At 41.9% G+C, this 18,282-nt stretch overlaps 2 protein-coding genes across 3 annotated transcripts; both read right to left on the reverse strand.

The window, feature by feature from the left end:
• Positions 1 to 5,391: 5,391 nt before the first annotated feature.
• Positions 5,392 to 9,235, reverse strand: dhfr (dihydrofolate reductase). Its single transcript, XM_070834083.1, has 6 exons — positions 9,130 to 9,235; positions 8,950 to 8,999; positions 8,076 to 8,181; positions 7,344 to 7,461; positions 7,023 to 7,138; positions 5,392 to 6,553 (listed from the first exon to the last, which is right to left on the reverse strand). The coding sequence occupies exons 1-6, from the start codon at positions 9,219 to 9,221 to the stop codon at positions 6,472 to 6,474; spliced, it is 564 nt and encodes a 187-aa protein (XP_070690184.1). The 5' UTR covers positions 9,222 to 9,235; the 3' UTR covers positions 5,392 to 6,471.
• A 559-nt stretch (positions 9,236 to 9,794) lies between these two features.
• On the reverse strand, positions 9,795 to 18,159 carry gtf2h2 (general transcription factor IIH, polypeptide 2). Of its 2 annotated transcripts, none has more exons than XM_070833705.1 (15): positions 18,108 to 18,159; positions 16,601 to 16,686; positions 16,435 to 16,512; positions 15,851 to 15,887; positions 15,355 to 15,441; positions 15,208 to 15,258; positions 13,881 to 13,935; positions 12,991 to 13,096; positions 12,817 to 12,907; positions 12,428 to 12,617; positions 11,732 to 11,795; positions 11,531 to 11,634; positions 11,128 to 11,230; positions 11,001 to 11,040; positions 9,795 to 10,323 (listed from the first exon to the last, which is right to left on the reverse strand). In XM_070833705.1, exons 2-15 carry the CDS (start codon positions 16,654 to 16,656, stop codon positions 10,213 to 10,215), a joined length of 1,173 nt encoding a protein of 390 aa, XP_070689806.1. In that variant the 5' UTR covers positions 16,657 to 16,686; positions 18,108 to 18,159; the 3' UTR covers positions 9,795 to 10,212. The 2 variants fall into 2 exon arrangements, with proteins under 2 accessions (XP_070689806.1, XP_070689805.1); XM_070833704.1 differs by having other exon boundaries at positions 12,422 to 12,617.
• Positions 18,160 to 18,282: the final 123 nt, after the last annotated feature.

An 18,282-nucleotide genomic window follows, 5' to 3' on the forward strand; every position in this document is an offset into this window, starting at 1 on the left:
GCGTCAGAATTTCTGATAAATTACAAAGTTATTTATTTGATACATAATTTTTCTTTTTGATTCCAGACTCCTCCTAACCCATCCCCAGTCTTCTCTGCATGTAGTTATATACAACTGCACACCGAGATTCTCACATTCTTACTTTACATAATACAAACATGTACAAAACAAATACTAGACTATACGTACATACATGATACATACATGACTATAAATACTATAGCACCATGTATTGTTCACTTAGATTGTCATACTGTTTTTTGTGTGTATGTACTGTATGTCATATATCGAGTACTGTACTGTTGTTTATACATAGTCTGAGGGGAAATAATGGATCCTAGTAGCACAATTCTAACAGACAATGCAATGCAGCCTTTTCAAAAGAATGATTCCAACATACAGCCATTATCTATACTGCTTATCCGTCAGGGTCGCGGGCGGGCTTGAACCAATCCTACCTGTCCTTTTGGACACTCACGCTCACACTCATACCTATGGGCAATTTAGAGTCACCAATTAACCCAACCTGCATGTCATGTCTTTGGACCAGAGTACCTGGAGAAAACCCATGCATGCACCCAAGGTTCAAACCTGGATTCAAACCTGGAACCTTCTAGCTGTGAGGCAACAGTTCTAACCACCGCTGCCCATGACTCCAACAGTCCACGTTAATAGGTCTTTACCACTCCAGGAGCTTTTCAACCCTTAACTTAAAGGTAGAGTGAGAGGGATTTTCTTTCAAAAAACGATGGACAGACTGTTTGGGACATTTCTTGGTGTCATTTCTGGGTATGTAGCCTCCAGGCCAATAACAATGCGCAGCATGTGACAGCAGGCCTCACAAAAAATGTAGCAACCAGGTGCTACATTTATGTTTGGGAGTATGTTTGGGTAATGTTGGTATTTCTAAGATGGGATTTCTTTTAAAAAAAGCTCAGAAATAATGATTGCTGTCTTTGCTCCGGTGTGTCGACCTCCTACTGGGGCCCTGCTATTAACTCAATGACAGTGACGTTCAAAAGTCATTACGTGTAAATGTAAAGACAATCAATATCATGGCCACTTTTTCCACTGTCCCACAAATGATCTCACCTATCAGCCTCATAAAAATTCTGACCTTTTGTCCTGGTATTCAAAGTGTTGTTGCCTTTTTAATGGCATAGATCCCAAACTATCTGGTTTGTAAACCACAGTAGGAAATAAGGTAGAACCTAGAACTTATACCTTACAGATTCAGGTTAAGTTGTTAAGTTCCCATTGTGGAAAAGGACTCCATCCCACTCTTGACCCTGTACAGGGTAAGCAGATTAGAAAATGGATAGATGGTATCCCTAGCAACAACATTTGATTACCAAAGTAAGTGACTAGTACACTCACACAGATCTATTGTTACTGTTCATAGCACACTGAAATAAATGCAAACTGATGGCTGCCTGGGAGGAATACGGAATGCATGTTTAAAAATCTGAAAATGTAATGACATGTTTTGAAAAATGGTCAGCAGTAATGTAAAATATACAAAATTTTACATGAGCATGAATACTTTTTGTACTACTATACTTACTAATATTATTAATAATATTAATAATACTTTTGCTACTAATATTCTGATAAGTGTCATTTGATGAGAGTCCTCTTCTGGCCATTGTTCACCTTTACTCGTGTTGTCATTTCTGTTTGACTGTTACATAATTTTACAGTGCTGCAAAGCAGCAGCATGCAGCAGCTATCTGGCCTCTTTGTACTCCTGTAAGAAACCTTACTGTATGCTGCCTTGAATTCTTCTTCAGTGATTGTCAGACTTCTGATGAAGATGATGCATATAAATGTCTGCATTTGTGCAGTACTTCAAGACTGCAGATCATAGTTGCAATTGTAACAATAATTTACAGTAGACGAGGTTGCACAATGGCAACAGTTAAAAAAACTGAACACCCATCAGCTGCTGTGTGTAAAGAAGACTTGCAGTAATTGAAATCAGACAGTTAAAAGGATAGTTCAGATTATTTGAAGTGTGGTTGTGTGAGGTACTTATCCTTAGCCAGTGTATGTGTATTACCTACAGTGGAAGGCAATTGGCACACCCCCCAGTTTGGAGAAGCAGACAGGATTGCCAGCACGGAAGCTAAGCTACATACTGCGTATTTTAGCCACTTAAGAACAGGTCCATCTAAAAAAATCAGTGTAATAGAAACCCACTTCAAAAAATATGATCTATCCCTTTAAAGGGCATCATTTCTGTTCCTTTCTCTTTCCAGCTTCAGACGTAAGAACACAGTGTGTTAGTCATCCTCTCCTGGAGTTCCTGTATTCACGCAGCCTATTGTGTGTGTGGCCTTGTGTTTCTCCCATCTGAGTCTGTGAAACTACACCGATAACTTATTTTAACGGCATAGGTGTGTGTGTGTGTGTGTGTGTGTCAGAAGGGTGTAAAGCATGTACTTAAATACAGCTCAGGACAAATTATATGAAGAAGTGTCAGATACTGAGTTTTGGTACATTACAGGGGCTGTGGGTCTCATGCTAAGATCATACAACACAATCAGCCTGCTGATGGCCCAATGACAGACATGAGGCATCTGGAACGAAAATTATCAACCTTTATAGTGTGTGATCATGGAGGACAAGCGACACAGTATTTGGACCTGCCTGTCTGATTTTGTTTGCCTTCACTCACAGAGTTTGGCAGCTTCTATGTCATCGTCAGTGGTGACCAAAAGGGGCACAGGTATCTCTTCCACTGTAAGCATGGAGAAGACAAAGAGCACTGATGTTTTTCCTCATTTCAGTGAGTCTGTAACTGTCAGGAGCATAATACCAAATGATTCAGAATTGCAGCATACCCTTCTTCACACATTGTCTGTTGCTCAAAAACAAAACAGAGCTCACCACTGCCCAGTGGCCATGAATGTTTCCAGCTTCACCTTCATTCACAAAATCCTGATTAGATACAAACACATTCACTCTCTGTGCTGTCATGCATGTCCTGAAAGATTGTTGGGTTCCAACATGTAGCCTGCAATGTCTCTCCAAATATGGTGTTGTAAAACAGCTTGCACTGAAGCTAAGCTTCATAAGGTAAGATAAGATAAACCTTTATTCGTTCCACATTGGGGAAATTCGCAAATTTGCAGCAGCAAAGAACAAGAACAGTGCAAAGATAAGTTAAACAACAGGTGCCTACATAAGTAGAATTTAATATAAAATAGAATAGAAAAGCTATGCGGTATATACAAATATAACAAAGAGATTGCACTGTAGTAGAATGGATGATGAGCGTTGAATTACTGCACCAGTACTGCTGTTCAATGTCCAAGTCATTTTCAAAAATGATATTGAAATGCTCTAGCTGGAAACAAGGTCAATGAGAGGAGAGTTTGGACCTAACTGAGATAAACTGCAGAGTTCTGGGTTTGTGGGTTTATCTGCCACATTACATGTAGTCATGTGATTCAGTGAAAAAAAAAAGTTAAACATTTTGATTGGAGTAGTGTTTAAGTATCAAAGTAGAAGTACAAATTATGCATAATGGCTTGTTTTATGGTATCATCCATGTAGATATATTGTTATTAATGCAGTTGCATGTAAGCAACATCTCACTATTGTAGCCCATCATGATGGAGCTCTTTTTAACTGCTTTACATACTGGTGGATAGTTTAATCTGTAACTGTTGCAACATCTTATTGTAGAAGTTGATCATCATTTTTGTGTTTGTCTGCAAAGCAACAAATAAAGTGATGGATTAAAAAGCACAATATTTCCCTCTAATATATAGTCATTATTACTTACAAACATTACATTAAAATGTGAATTCTTACAAAATCCTTCAAAATCGTACAGTGCTTGAATAAATACAACTAATTTGTAACAGAAAGCCTGTTTTTCAAACTGGGTTCTTGGAGTTTTAAATTTACCAGGCAGTACAACATTAAGACACTATTATATGTACATTATGCAAAATGTGCGAACCAAACATTCAACTACAAATCCTGCAGCCTCTGCTGAACTGATTTTGACCATTCTTCTCTTAAGCTGTTTTCTATGAGTACGCTAACTTAATCACTGGAGTACTTTTCAAATCATCTGTACAATACTGTACCGGCCCATTTGAGGACGGTAATGTATGTGTGAAGAGCAGGAGGTTTTAACCTCTGTTAGCAGCCTTTTCTGCAGGGTGACATTCAACCCCCCATCTGTGCTTCTTTGAGGGGTCAGGCCTGGCCTTCAACCAGCACCAACACAGACAGAATAGCTAATGAAGAGAAGCAGCAGAGAAAATGTCATTCCTTAACATTTGATCACTTCACGTGTAAAGGCCAGACTTTTTTCTTCATTTCATGCTCCTAAGTAGAGACTGAGATAATATTATTATGGCAGTCTGTGTAAAATACTGGTGCTCTATATGTATGTACATGTATGGATGTGTTAGGAGTCACTTGGAGATGTGATCAAGTGGAAAGCCATATGCATTGTCTGACATGAAGAAACCCATTTAGTCACAGGTAGCACCGGAATGTGTTGTCAATTCATCACAAAAGCTCCCTGCAAGGACAAATCCAGTCAGATATGCTGCTGCCTGCCTGCCTGTTTTTGATGTTAGGTAAAACGCATCATTTATCATGTAGATACAATGTTGTCTCTGACACATTCACATAAAAAACAGAACAAAACTTCCACAATGACAGCTTTGAATAACAAACCAGTTATACAACAGGCATATATATATATATATATCATCCATTAATGTCTACCATCAATATTAAATAACAAATGTTACCTTAAGAATCTAAGGAATATTAGGTGATAATTCCAGCCCATATAGCACAACACACTGTAACTAGTCCTTTCTAAAAGCTCAACTGTTTTATAGAAATGAATATTAAATGTAAGTTATTGTTGGCATGTGCACAAACTTACCTGAATATGTCTTCTTTACTGCGAATGCTGTTCAAACTGCACAGCCGGTCCAGTTGATAGGTCACTGTCAGTATACAGGCTGAGGAGAAACCAGTAGGCAGAGCAGACATCCGTGCAGGGGAGTGACTGATGAAAGGAGGGAGTGAGGACTAATATGCCCAGATGAGAGGGAAAGGCTTGTCTATGGCAGCTGAGGCAGGAAGCATCCAGCCAATAACAGCACATCCTATTGTGAGCAGCCACAGTGCAACTATTCGTCTCTGGGAAAGTATTTGCGCAGGTAAGACTCATTTCTTTTCATCTTCAGGTATTCAGACGGTTGATGTGTGTGATGATAATAGTACCACCGTCACCGGAAGGTTCAAGGCCGCACAGTTTTTTTTGGTGAATATTACACAACAGAGAGCTTCACTAACCACATGGATGTATTACCATATTCAGAAGTCAATGATGCAAACAGGCTGAGAAATGAACTCATTTGAAAGGTTTATTGAGAACTCCTTTTAAATCTGGTCAGGTAGCAATAGTTTTTTACAGAGCACATTCAGCCTGATGGCCTTCTCTGATGTGTGAAAGTTAAAACCCATCAGTATTATATTCTGGTGTACTATTCCTTCCCTCATACTGACCCATCTGTCCATTCCACTTGGATAGACAGACTAGATTATTATTCTCAAGCAAACGTGCACTTCTATAAATGACCACAAACCACATGACAAAATCCACAAGAATTTTAACAAGCTTACCAACAATCACACATTCCTTTGCCTCTCAGTCATATAGTGCCCTGTTTTTGTTTGTGTCTTTGGGTATAATCACACACAAACACACACACACACTATAACCAAACCCAGAAACCAAAGAGCACTCCTATACAGTCCTGGAATTCTTTTCATAGTTTGTAATTCTATGTAGCACAAATTAGCAAAATACACCACGTTAACACGATACAAACTGAAATGTGTTCAATAGATTTTGACAAAGGTCCTCTCTTAAAAACAGGGCCACAAGATTACATAATTCTGTGTATTTAGGCTACATTCACACCTGTGTTTCAGTTCCTTTGGTCCATTAGTACCTTTAGTTTGAATTTACATGAAGTTAGAGGGAATCAAAAAATCTCAATTAAAAGTTCAAACTATTATGACTGCACTTAAGGTTTTATTGGCCTTTCCTGGTGGTCAAAAAGAAGTACTTTAGTAGTTGCATCAACTGAGGCAAAGCAACATCTAGTGAAACATGGGGGTGAAGCAGCAGCTACAATTAGAGGGAAAATTCCCTACCGATTCCCAAAATGCTTGCAGGAAAATGCAAACAAAATGTCTGATCATGTTGAGGATAAACCCTTGTGTTTTTAGATTCCCAACTCATACACAACTCCACAGGAGGAATCTTTCTATTTGTAATCAGTGCTCATTTGAACTCAAACTAAATACAACTTGCTATGTCATCCCCCAACTATACAAATCACTCTGAATGAAAACACAAATTTCACATTGGTGCCCTTTGGAATAAAATCCTTATGATCCTTATGATTTCAGAATTCTTCTTCTTCACGACTCGATGCTCTCATAGACTTCAAATCTGTACTGGATACCGTTCTCCTCCTGCAGCTCCTGTGGCACTCCTGGAAACCTGTAAGAGAAACAAGCCACACTCCAGTATATGTCCCTGTGGTGCGCCACTGTGTCTTTCTCTGATTTATAGGGCTCTATTAACAGAGATGGAATATCGTATTCATAGTTACATTTTCAGCAGTTAATGGTTACACAATGACAAAACAACACATATCAATCTAGCGACAGTCACAATACTATAGGAACGATCTAGACACAACCCGGAGTCCACCATGTTGCACCACCATGTTTCTACGGTAGCCCACAATGGACAAACAGGGGCTTTCACATTGTAATGTTGACCAAAGAGTCTGCTGTAAACCTCCACTGCAGCTTGTGGATCATCCTGTTTAAACTTTGACCAATATTTCAGGTGCGCTCACTTTCAGTTTGATCTCCAAATAAAGTGTACAATCTGAACGAACTGCTGGTTTGGTTCTATCCTGTCTGACAGGTCCGACTGTGCTGAACATGTGTGCTGATCTTACTCTGGCAGCAGGCGGTATTTGTCTGGACTGATCTCAGGAAGGTACGTGTCACACTCGAACTGCTTCAGGATTCGTGTGACAAACAGTCTCCTGGTCCCCGTGCTTTCCATCAACTCCTGGGTAGCCCAAAGCAATCAGAACATAATTACAGAAAAGCCGTGTGTAAGCAGTGGTGTTTGTGATTTTAGTTCAGACTGAAGTGGTTCACCATGTTAGCTGCAATCAAAATGACAGTAAAGCATTTGGAGCATTAAGTATTTGGATAAGATTCCCTGTTGTTAGTCAGACTGAGCAGCCTGGGTGTTACCATCCATGCAGTACCTTGTAGAGAGAGCTGCCTCCTATAACCCAGACCTGGTCAGCCTTGTCTGCCAGCTTCGTGACCAGCTGGAGAGCGGAGCTGAAGTCTGTCGCCAGGTGGTGTGCTCCTGCAATCTGTCTGGAGGAGAAGATCAGGTCGCCGTTATGCTGTGTTCACACTACGAGCGACAAAGTCACGTCACGCAAGTCATTTAAAATGGATGTCGACGACATGAGGTTAAGCACAGACACCCAACACTTGTTGCTGTGTGACAAGTGTGGTGCGCCGCAAAGTCGAAGTCCAGCCCAGCTCAACTTTGACTTTTTTTCAGTGCCCCAATGACACAGTAAAGCATCGATCATTTATACGTTTTTGTTTCACCACTTCCACTCTATTGTTAGCTGGAGTGTGTTATTCACTTCTCTGGCACTATAGTTTGTGCCTGTGTTTTGCAGTGTATAATAAATTAATATTGTACACTAGTCCATAACAACATAACCATGTCAGCCAGTGCTTGGGCATCATTTTGTAGATTAGCACAATACTTGATGTAGAGTGGCATTTCATCTGTAGGCACATTCCTCTCAAGTTGAAATATGACACACAACCAACCAGTAGGTGAACACAAAACAAATAGAAAGCCCTGCATGCAACTTGCAGGGAATCTACCTTAAAATATTAAATGTCATGTGTACACACAGTTGTGTAGCACCATTAGCTGTGTAGCAGTATTAGCTGTGTGTGACACATACTTGCACTGCCTGCTGAGGACAATGTTGATCCTGTTGTTCAGAGGTCTGTTCTTCTCTGGGATGGAAAACCACGTCTTCCTGCCCATGATCACCACATTCTGCTTGCCTGAAGGACAGCAAGGTTCAAGTTAATTAGTAATTCATTACTAGTTAACTCTCCTTGTGGTGCAGGCAGTTCAGTTCAGTTAATGTTCAGAATCTCCTTTATAAAACGCTGCAGGGTCACAACTATACTAACTGTTTCAACACATACAGTCCAAAGTGTGTCGGTTTACTTGGTGCACATAAAATGATAATAATGAGAGAACTGGGCAGAGGTGAAGCCATGGTTACATCACTGACTTTCTATCTATTATGATGGCTTTTGCTGTCAAAGTTAGATAAAGTAAGTAAGTAAGATAAAAATATTTACAAGTTGTGGGATGGCTCGATGGTATTTTGACAGAAATACAATCTACATGGTGGTGGTATGTGAAACATGAGTTTTATAACTTCATATCTTATAGTTGTAGAAACATGATTTTCATTCTCAGACAGTATCAGCACAATTTGATGTGGAATTTCAAAATTAAAGCCCTCTCAAATGTCATATACGTACAGTGTTCCCTCTACATTCAGAGTGATGTTTAAAGGAAACCTGTTACCACAAACTAGTTTCTGTAGTTCTTTTAGTTTAGACAGTATGGGGACACTCTGATGTGTAGGTACTGACTGAATACTTATTCCACTTCATGTCATATTCTACAGCTTCTTTGTTCTGCTCCATTCTTCCTTGTATTTCACCGTTAGCACCGTCCTAGCTAGCATGGCCACAAGGGACCAGCGGACTGTTTCTCCTGCCCCCCCTCCCCCCTGCACAGTGAGCTGGACTCACCTTCCACAGAGGGAGTTGATGTCATCTTTCTGAAATGTTTGAATTCGTTACTGTAAAAGAACAGAGTAATGTAATTCAGTAGCTAACAAAGCTGGAATGCTAACATCAAACTCAGTCAGCAGCATAGTGAAGAAGCGTTCACTGAAGGTTTTATTACATCCACCTGACCAGCGGACTTACTGAAGTCTGACAGGATGCCAGGGCAGGTCTCCATTCTTCCCAATACCCAGGTCAGGGCACACCGCCACGATAGCGTTCAGGACGCGGGACATACTGCGCAGAATAGGCAACCACACTCAGGACTGGCTCGTTGATGATGTTAGAGTCGCCACAGTTTCCCGCCAGCTGAAATTACAGAACTACAGGAAGTGACGACTCCTTCACCTTCTTCTTCTTCTTCTTCTTCTTCTCCTCAGGTTTTACGGCAGCTAAGAGCGCGTCGGCACTTCACTGCCACCTTGTGGAGCTGAATAACTCCCACAGTGTCAGTCCGCTCTTACGGAGGTAAATTCTTCAACTGCATGAACTCTGTCAAATCATTGTGTTTGAGATTTAGATTTTTTTTTTTGGGGGGGGGTAGTCAAGTTTAAATACAGGAAAATAAATGTCAGGAACATCCAAATAAAACATACACAATGCGTAGGTTTTTAACTGGTCAATGTGTGGGATGAGTTTACTTCCCTCCAAGAAAAAATGCCAGACAGAATCTCAGTGTCCTCAGTGGCTACAGTCCTGCCTCTGATCCTAAATTCAGCATAGCAAATGTTAGTTGGGGTTTGAAACGGTAAAGTCTGGGTAAATGGACAAAGGCCTGTTTTGAAAATATACAACAAATTGCTTACTGGTTAAAGAACAAGTACAAAAAATGTTTTATTGAAATTGCCATGTCACAAACAGAACTGTCATACAAAACAGTGTATAAACAGCACACACAAACTATTTCGGACATGCAGAGAGCAGGTGTGCCAATAAACAGCGGGAAAACAGTGCAGTTGCTCGAGCAGACAGGAGCTTTGGCCCAACTCAGCACCGTCTTTAACAAGAACACAGCTGCTTCCTCTGATGATATGGATCGACTGGAATGATCCAAAATTTGTGCCGATCTTCAACGCCTTTGAATGGTCCATTGGCATCCTGCGTGCATCACATCTGACCTGTCAGAGGTGGAATTAACACTGACAAGATGGATATAATAGTGGGCCGTCGTTGGCTTTACCCATAATGCATAACCACTGAGTTTGTTTCAATGACGGTCTGTCAGCTTCAAAGGGCACTCTGTCTGTGAATACAGCAGGGGCAGCAGTGCAGGGAGTCATGGATGAAGAGATCACACTCGACACAGAACACACTGCGACACGACGGACAGGAGAATATCTAGAAACACAGAGACAGAGGGAGGGAGAGCAATCAGAATCCGAAATACTTTATTTATCCCTGGGGGGGAAATTCAGGTAAATTAAGATGGACTGAAGTTGCAATTAATAAATTAATTCAAGTACACAATCTTACTGCATATACATAAAAAGAATGGTCAAAATTGAAGCTGCAGAAGCCAAAAATAACTATCTTGTAGTTAAGTTAAGCTCCACAGACACTGGGCTCCACACCTCTTGTTTGTAATGCAAGCCAGTTACAGCTGGAAGGAGCTGGTAAATGTTGCAATAGATATGAAAGAGATGAAGCTGTTCTGGTGTCCATCCAAGGTTCACATGTGCCCAGAGACCTGCATGTTAGCCCCCGCCCCCCCATCGATTTTCTTCCCTCATTTCCTGTCATCTCTCTGCTGTTGCTCACCATTACCCAATTCATAACTGAAGAAGAGCACCCTGGGATACATGTGCCTTCCTTGGTACATAATCAGGGTTATTTTCTCAGATGTGACAAAGATCATTTACAGTTACAAAAGATATTTTACAAGCTGAGTACCACTTTCTGCGACGAGTAAATTTAACTTTAAAATTGGGGGAGTGCCCCTTTACATGGTGAAAAAAAACATTCAGTACCATCTCAAAGGTCACTACTGATCCAGACATACACTCAACTGTACTTACAGTTTTATCTTTCAGCTCCCCTTGACAAGCTTGACAGAACCTGAAACCAAATCACAGCAGGTTTAGAAACACAATGGTACAGTGCGTGTGTGTGTGTGTGTGTGTGTGTGTGTGCGTATCACAACACCTGTCATCTTGATACTCCTCAATGGGACTCTCTGTAAAGGCTTGGAGGGGGAAGAGGTGGTGGAAGGATCTGGCAAGATGGGGGGCTGACACCAGAGTCAAACCTTGGAGACAACACACACACACACACACACACACACACACACACACACACACACACACACACACACACACACACACACACACACACACACACACACACACACACACACACACACACACACACACACACACACACACACACACACACACACAGTCAACGCTATGACACTATTATCTGAATACACTGGAGCTTTTAAAGCAGCAAAAAAGAACGACAGTATTTTTTGGTGCCACTGACAAGCCCCCCCCCCCACACACACACACACACACACACACACAGCGAGTTCTCCAATCAGACATACCGCAGACTTTACACTCCACAGGGAGCTCTGTGTACTTGGCGTGGCACTGTGGACAAAAGTATCCTCCCAGAGACAGACCTGGACCACTGCTGCTGTCCAGATGGCTAGAAGACACACAGCAGGAGCAGCACATTAAACAGCAAGACAACACACCATAGCAGTCCTGCCCACAAGGTGTAAAATCACCTGCTTTCTACTTACGACATGCTGAATGAAGGCTTGGCATCCTGGTCAGAAAGAGAGGCGATGGTGTGCTGAGGGAAACCTGAGCAAACCCAGGATTCGAATTGGGTTAGACAAATGTCAAGCTGATGCTTTGAAAGTTACAGTGATATTTCAATGAGGAGCCTGATGATGCCTTCCCTGTTCACATAGGGACTGTTAAAAGAGCTCACTTTGCTCCAGACCTTTGTGTTTTTAATGGCACCATTTCAAATTCTAGCCAATGCTAACCACCTGTAAAAGGTAGAAAAGAAGATCTGTGCCCCAAGTCCACTGGTTCATACTCCAGTAAATGTTTTGAAAAAGCATTCACACAGACAGTGCATAGCACTAACTGGATTTGATGACAATAAGGAAAAGTTAGAATCTCACCAGCTTTATCATTTCAGAGGAGAAACCAAGGCTTTCCCCATGCTGCCAGTGGAGTTTCATGCTTGGATCCTTGCACACTACAATTCACTGGCATCACTTTGCTCTCAGTTATATCTCTAGGCCTTTACACCTTGGAGATCATACAGAGCATCAACAGCCCCTGTCATGTTTACCCCATTCATTAACATTGTTTCATGTTTAGACACACGGCCCATGTCTGTGTTGGACCAGACTTAAAGCCAGATCACAAGTGCTGTTACATTCGCTGTTTGCAACTCTGTCTAGCCGTATACTGACCCATACGTATTAAAGAGCATTCAGAGGAGGAGCTGGCTGGTGGAGGTTTGACGTGCAGCATCAGCAGCTCTTTAAAGTGACTCTCGTCCAGGATCACGTGGTATAAGCCGCCCGTCTCCCTGGTCAGCACCGTACACACCCGGACCTCTGCTGACAGGCCAATTACCGACACCCGCACCTTCAGAGACTTCAGGGTCTGAACAGTCACACATGACAGTATATTTTTAATATTCTTTCTTAGAGCGCGAGAGGGAAACCAGAATTAATGCAAGAAGAAAAAATTATAATTACATCAGGTTGAAATGAAATGCCAGATATACAGTAAGCCAAGGGGCTGAGCTGTGCAGCAGCTAATGAGCGGACACTGCAGGTAAGGCTTTAAGGGGTGACTTCACCTTGATCAGCTCATAAATGTTGGCTGGGTCACACGTGGTGAGGCTGCTGAGAATGATCAGGATCTCCCGGCTCGTGTGTCCAGGCATGTGCCTTCAGACACAGACAAGACGCCAGCTAAGTGACACTTAGTAATATTCCAGAAAACTGTTTAAAACAAACATCCCAGAACCTACTTGAGGGTCTGTATGGCCAGGCTGAGAGAGTTGTACAGGGACGGTTCTCCCACACACACACTGTCCACTGCTTTCTTCAGAGCAGCGATGTGTTTCTTTGGGTTTCCTGGCGGTGAAACAAAACTACACATCACATGACAATAAAGCCGCACAGGCTAACACCACAGACGGAAGTCAGTACGGAAAGAGGTTGAAGGTTTATATGTTGACATTCAAAACTAAAGCACTTCAGTAAGCATACACTACTCACAAAAAGTTAGGGATATTCGGCTTTCAGGTGAAATTTCAGGATGAACCTAAAATGCATTCTAACCTTTCCAGGTGACCTTAATGTGACCTTCTCTAAACCTTTGAATGCACATGTCCAACTGTTCAGTGTTTCAGGACTTTTTGCACAAGTTGCTGTTCTCTAACAAGAAGCTTAACAGCAACATTCACAACAGGTTTGATCCATGAATCCACCAATACATTTCCTGCTTCAGTTAGAATTGGTATTTAAACAGTCCTCCTCATCGTGCTGTTCACATTCTGACATCATGAGACCAAGACGACACCTAACAACTGATCAGCAGCACCTCGCCATTGCGAGGCTTCAAACAGGAAGTCCTCAGACGGAGGTGTTCACTGAGCTTATAGGGTTACAGAGTGTCATCAGGAGGTTGTAACAGTGAAACCACTGTTAGATTTTCTTCAAATAAATTGTTTAAAATGAAGAAACTACCATTGCATGCTTCTACTTAAATGCCCTACTTTCATGATATAATATCACTGTAGCATTCACTTTTTACATTTTCCATATATTTCACCTGAAAGTCAAATATCCCTAACTTTTTGAGAGTAGTGTATACTGAGGGGTGGGGTCCAACATTAGCAGTGGATGTGATCCTCACCTGCCAGGTCAGTCAGCTTCTCAGCCCTTTTGTTCTTTGTGGTGATAATGCCCACCTGAAGACACACAACACACGTTATTAGGCCACATGAGAGCCACTCGCTGCTCGTTGATGGTCCAGTCCACAGAAATGTTTAAACTCACAACCCGTCAAAACAAAATCTACATCACATGCATTATCTTATATGGTTGATTATATGAGATGGGGCTTATTGGTTTATCTAAAAAATCTAGTTGAAACACTGACGAATACTGTTGGTTGGTCCACATTGCCAGAGCGACACTGTAAGAGACTGTATTATTTATAATACATATACTTATTTATATGGTTTTGAGCATGTGGAAGCCAACTTGTCTTGTGCTTTTGGGTCAGTAGTGGTGTTCGTCCAGGTGTGGAGGCCTTCAGTGTTTAGTATGTGTCTTACTGTAGGAACTTAAACCTCAGTGCCTGCTGCCACATAGTCTTTCTACGGGTCACCCGAGGGTGAACATTAAGTGCCTTTGCTATCCCTTTGTATCCTTCTCCTTCTTTTTTGGACAATTCTCTTACCCAACAATCTTACCCATATTTCTAACATGTAACCAAACATCACTGTGAACAACCCCCCTCCCCTATCTCAAACACACCTGATGCAACTAATGGGGCCCTTACTTAGTTGCATCAGGTGTTGAAATAACACCTGACAGTGCTCTTATGATGGACTCTATAAGCTATTTCAATTGTTCCTGTTTGAGTTATTCATTGAACACAGCTGAAAGTTTGTACATTTTGCCAGTAAACCTAATTTGCAGTGGGGGTGGAATCATTTTTAATGCAACTGTATATTACTGTAACTGTCTAAACTTGTTTATATGTTCTATGTGTGTGTTACATGAAGGGACTACAATTTGTATTTCATAACAAATAACTAATCTGTAAAATGTAATTCAATCAAATAACAGCAACAACTAATGATTATCATCAATCATTTAACACGTGGTCAAATGAATGTCAAAAATAATGAAAAATTCCCATCACAAGTTATGAGAGGTCAGAAATATGTCCCTCGACTGCTTATTTTGTCCAACCATTAGTCCACTTTACAAAGAGAAGGCAGAGGAGATCCCATCCAATCATCCCAAAAGTAGTAACCACTGCAGCAATATGGTCGGGAATCCTACATTTCCTGTGTACTACAACATGATGGTGCAGATCAACACTCACTATGTGTTTCTTTGTACAAGAAGAAAAAATTTTTGAACCCTGTACGTTTAAACAACAGGTTAATTTTGAGATTTAAAGGTTAAGTCTCAATAAAACAGGCACAGAACAGATTGTATAAACATACCTGGCTGATGGGATTTTGATCAAAATATTCATCGACAAAGGCTTCCAACAGCTGAAGAGGGAAGGAGAAAAGAACAGGTGCTGTACAGTTAATCATGTACAGTGTGGCTGCTAGTGTACAGTGTGATGGCTCTGTTACAGTGTTTACCTTTAGAGTAGAGGTAAGGCGGTTCGGCTTCAAGTCCTGGTCTTCCATACTTCTTGAACAGTCAATCACCACATAGAGGTGACGCATCTAGAAACAGAGGATGTTCATTAATGTCCTTAATCTTTTAATAATGATGCATCCCAATCAGCAAGCTTGATAACTTTGATGGGTTGTTTTTACCATCATCTCAAGGGGGAGTCATTACAAGTGACCAAGACTTCCACGTTATATTCACAGTTATATCGTAAACCAAGAGATAGAAATGAGTTAGTAAAGTCTGATAATGATTAGATCATCTCAAATCTATGGACACAATTATGTCATACACAATGTAAACCAAAAGTGTAATTGGGTATTTTGGTCATTGCAAATATGTAAAAGTGTAGCAATGTCCACCATGTTGACAGATCGAAGAGATCCTGGGGTTTAGAATCATATGGATAAAAGTAAGGTGATACATACACGGTTGTAATTAAAGGAGACAGAACTTACTCACCATCCCAAGCCTCACTTGTCCATGGCTCTCGATCACCCTAGGAGGTGAATAAGGCAACAGATATTCTTATACTGACAATAATTCCTGCTGTGCTGGCATCCCTAAACAGCAGACCCCGCTGAGCGTGAACGCGAGTGTCTGTTTGGTGGTGTTTTTTTCTATGTGTAAAGGTAGTGGGAAGTGTTGTCTTGTGAAGTATTGTTAAGTCTGCTGTTGTTGTGTTGTCATATCTACTGTCTGACTGTCAGTTGTGTCAAATGGAACAGTGCTGTGACAAAGAATTCCCCCCCTGGGGACAATAAAGTCTAAAGTAAAGTAAATAACCTTTATAGAATCATCTGATTTTTTTCTTGGGACTGACCAATGCAGTTTTCAGCAGCAAGGAGAAAATGTTACACAAATAATACAGTGGCACATACATTACTCTAAGAAGAATCTCTTGGTCTCGTTTACATCACAACAGCTAATTCATGTCCAAAGAAGTAGAATTCCTACATCATGTGAAAAACTAATTATTCATCCAGTCACTGTAATGCGTCTTTGTACTTGTCAGACATCCTGTGAGCACGCACACACACACACACCTTTTCCTTTTGGACTGGAACAGGATCTCTTCCACTGTGGCTTTGAGTGAGCCGGATTCATCCTCCTTCAGCACCTCCCTGTAGGAGAAGACATGCACACCACAATGTTGCATCATCTAACATCATATATCTCAAGCTGAAAATCTCCACGGCTTTACAGTCTTACCATGTCCTCTCATAGCCCCCTTCCCAGCGCTTGGCTCTCTCAGGTTCTTCATCCATTTTGTCAGCTCGCCAGAAATTCAGCTAACCCTAACAAAGCAATGGGAAACAGCAGCTTCACATTAATACCCAAGTTTACTGTCCAACTACTGCACATACTGTCAAACTACCGCATAGACTGTCAAACTACTGCACATACTGTCAAACTACCGCACAGGCTGTCAAACTACATCCAACTACCGCACAGACTGTCAAACTACTGCACATACTGTCCAGAATACCGCACAGGCTGTCCAACTACCGCACAGACTGTCAAACTACTGCACATACTGTCCAGAATACCGCACAGGCTGTCCAACTACGTCCAACTACCGCACAGGCTGTCCAACTATCGCGCAGGCTGTCCAACTACCGCACAGGCTGTCCAACTACGTCCAACTACCGCGCAGGCTGTCCAAATACCGCACAGGCTGTCCAACTGCTGCACAGGCTGTCCAACTACGTCCAAATACCGCACAGGCTGTCCAACTGCTGCACAGGCTGTCCAACTACTGCACAGGCTGTCCAACTACGTCCAACTACTGCACAGGCTGTCCAACTACGTCCAACTACTGCACAGGCTGTCAAACTACGTCCAACTACTGCACAGGCTGTCCAACTACTGCACAGGCTATCCAACTGCTGCACAGGCTGTCAAACTACGTCCAACTACTGCACAGGCTGTCCAACTACTGCACAGGCTGTCCAACTACTGCACAGGCTGTCCAACTGCTGCACAGGCTGTCCAACTGCTGCACAGGCTGTCAAACTACGTCCAACTACTGCACAGGCTGTCCAACTGCTGCACAGGCTGTCAAACTACGTCCAACTACTACACAGGCTGTCAAACTACGTCCAACTACTACACAGGCTGTCAAACTACGTCCAACTACCGCACAGGCTGTCAAACTACGGCACATTCCATCTAAAGCTGGTTTGTGACTCATTAATATGCTGATCACAAGTGTTAGTAATGATTCCTACAAGCCTGTACTTTGCAGAATGTGGCCAAATATGAAATGAATACTAAATTACTGAATGGAATTTGGCACGATCCTGTGTCAAAACAAAACCTAATCGGAGAGTGTAGCATCAACAGCAGCAGACCATCAGCTGACCGTGCAGTAGCAACACGAACATCATGTCCAGAATACGAACAGGGACTGATGGTCTGATCCTGTCCTCAAACAGAAAACACTTTAGACTGCGTTATTCTACTACATAACGTGGTGTCTCGATATGTCCAGTAGATAAAGTAATTTCTTGGCCACAAATGGCTAATTACTTGAAGTCGTTAACTTTAAACAGCTAGCTAGCTAACTGTTAGCGAGCGTCACTGGGGGCGTTTCAGTCCAAGACACTGTCGTAAACCAAGTTCCGCTGGCCATCATCTAGCTACAGTTCATATCTTGTTATTGTGTGGAATACAAGTTACTACGCTAATTAAACACGTCCAGTGATACCAACTATACCTGCGAGGCGCAACTATGAATGTAACGCCAGCTGGTGCGACGGAGTTTTCTGTCCGGAAAGAAACAGAACCTTCCGCGGAAAGCTTCCGCAGAGCAGACTTATTGACGGCAGTGTTACGGTGAGGAGGGGCACAGTTACATGGCAGGTGGAACCCATGCAAACACAGAAACACAA

The sequence above is a fragment of the Pempheris klunzingeri genome, chromosome 7 (genome assembly GCF_042242105.1).
Source record: "Pempheris klunzingeri isolate RE-2024b chromosome 7, fPemKlu1.hap1, whole genome shotgun sequence".
In the NCBI taxonomy this organism is placed as follows: domain Eukaryota; kingdom Metazoa; phylum Chordata; class Actinopteri; order Acropomatiformes; family Pempheridae; genus Pempheris; species Pempheris klunzingeri.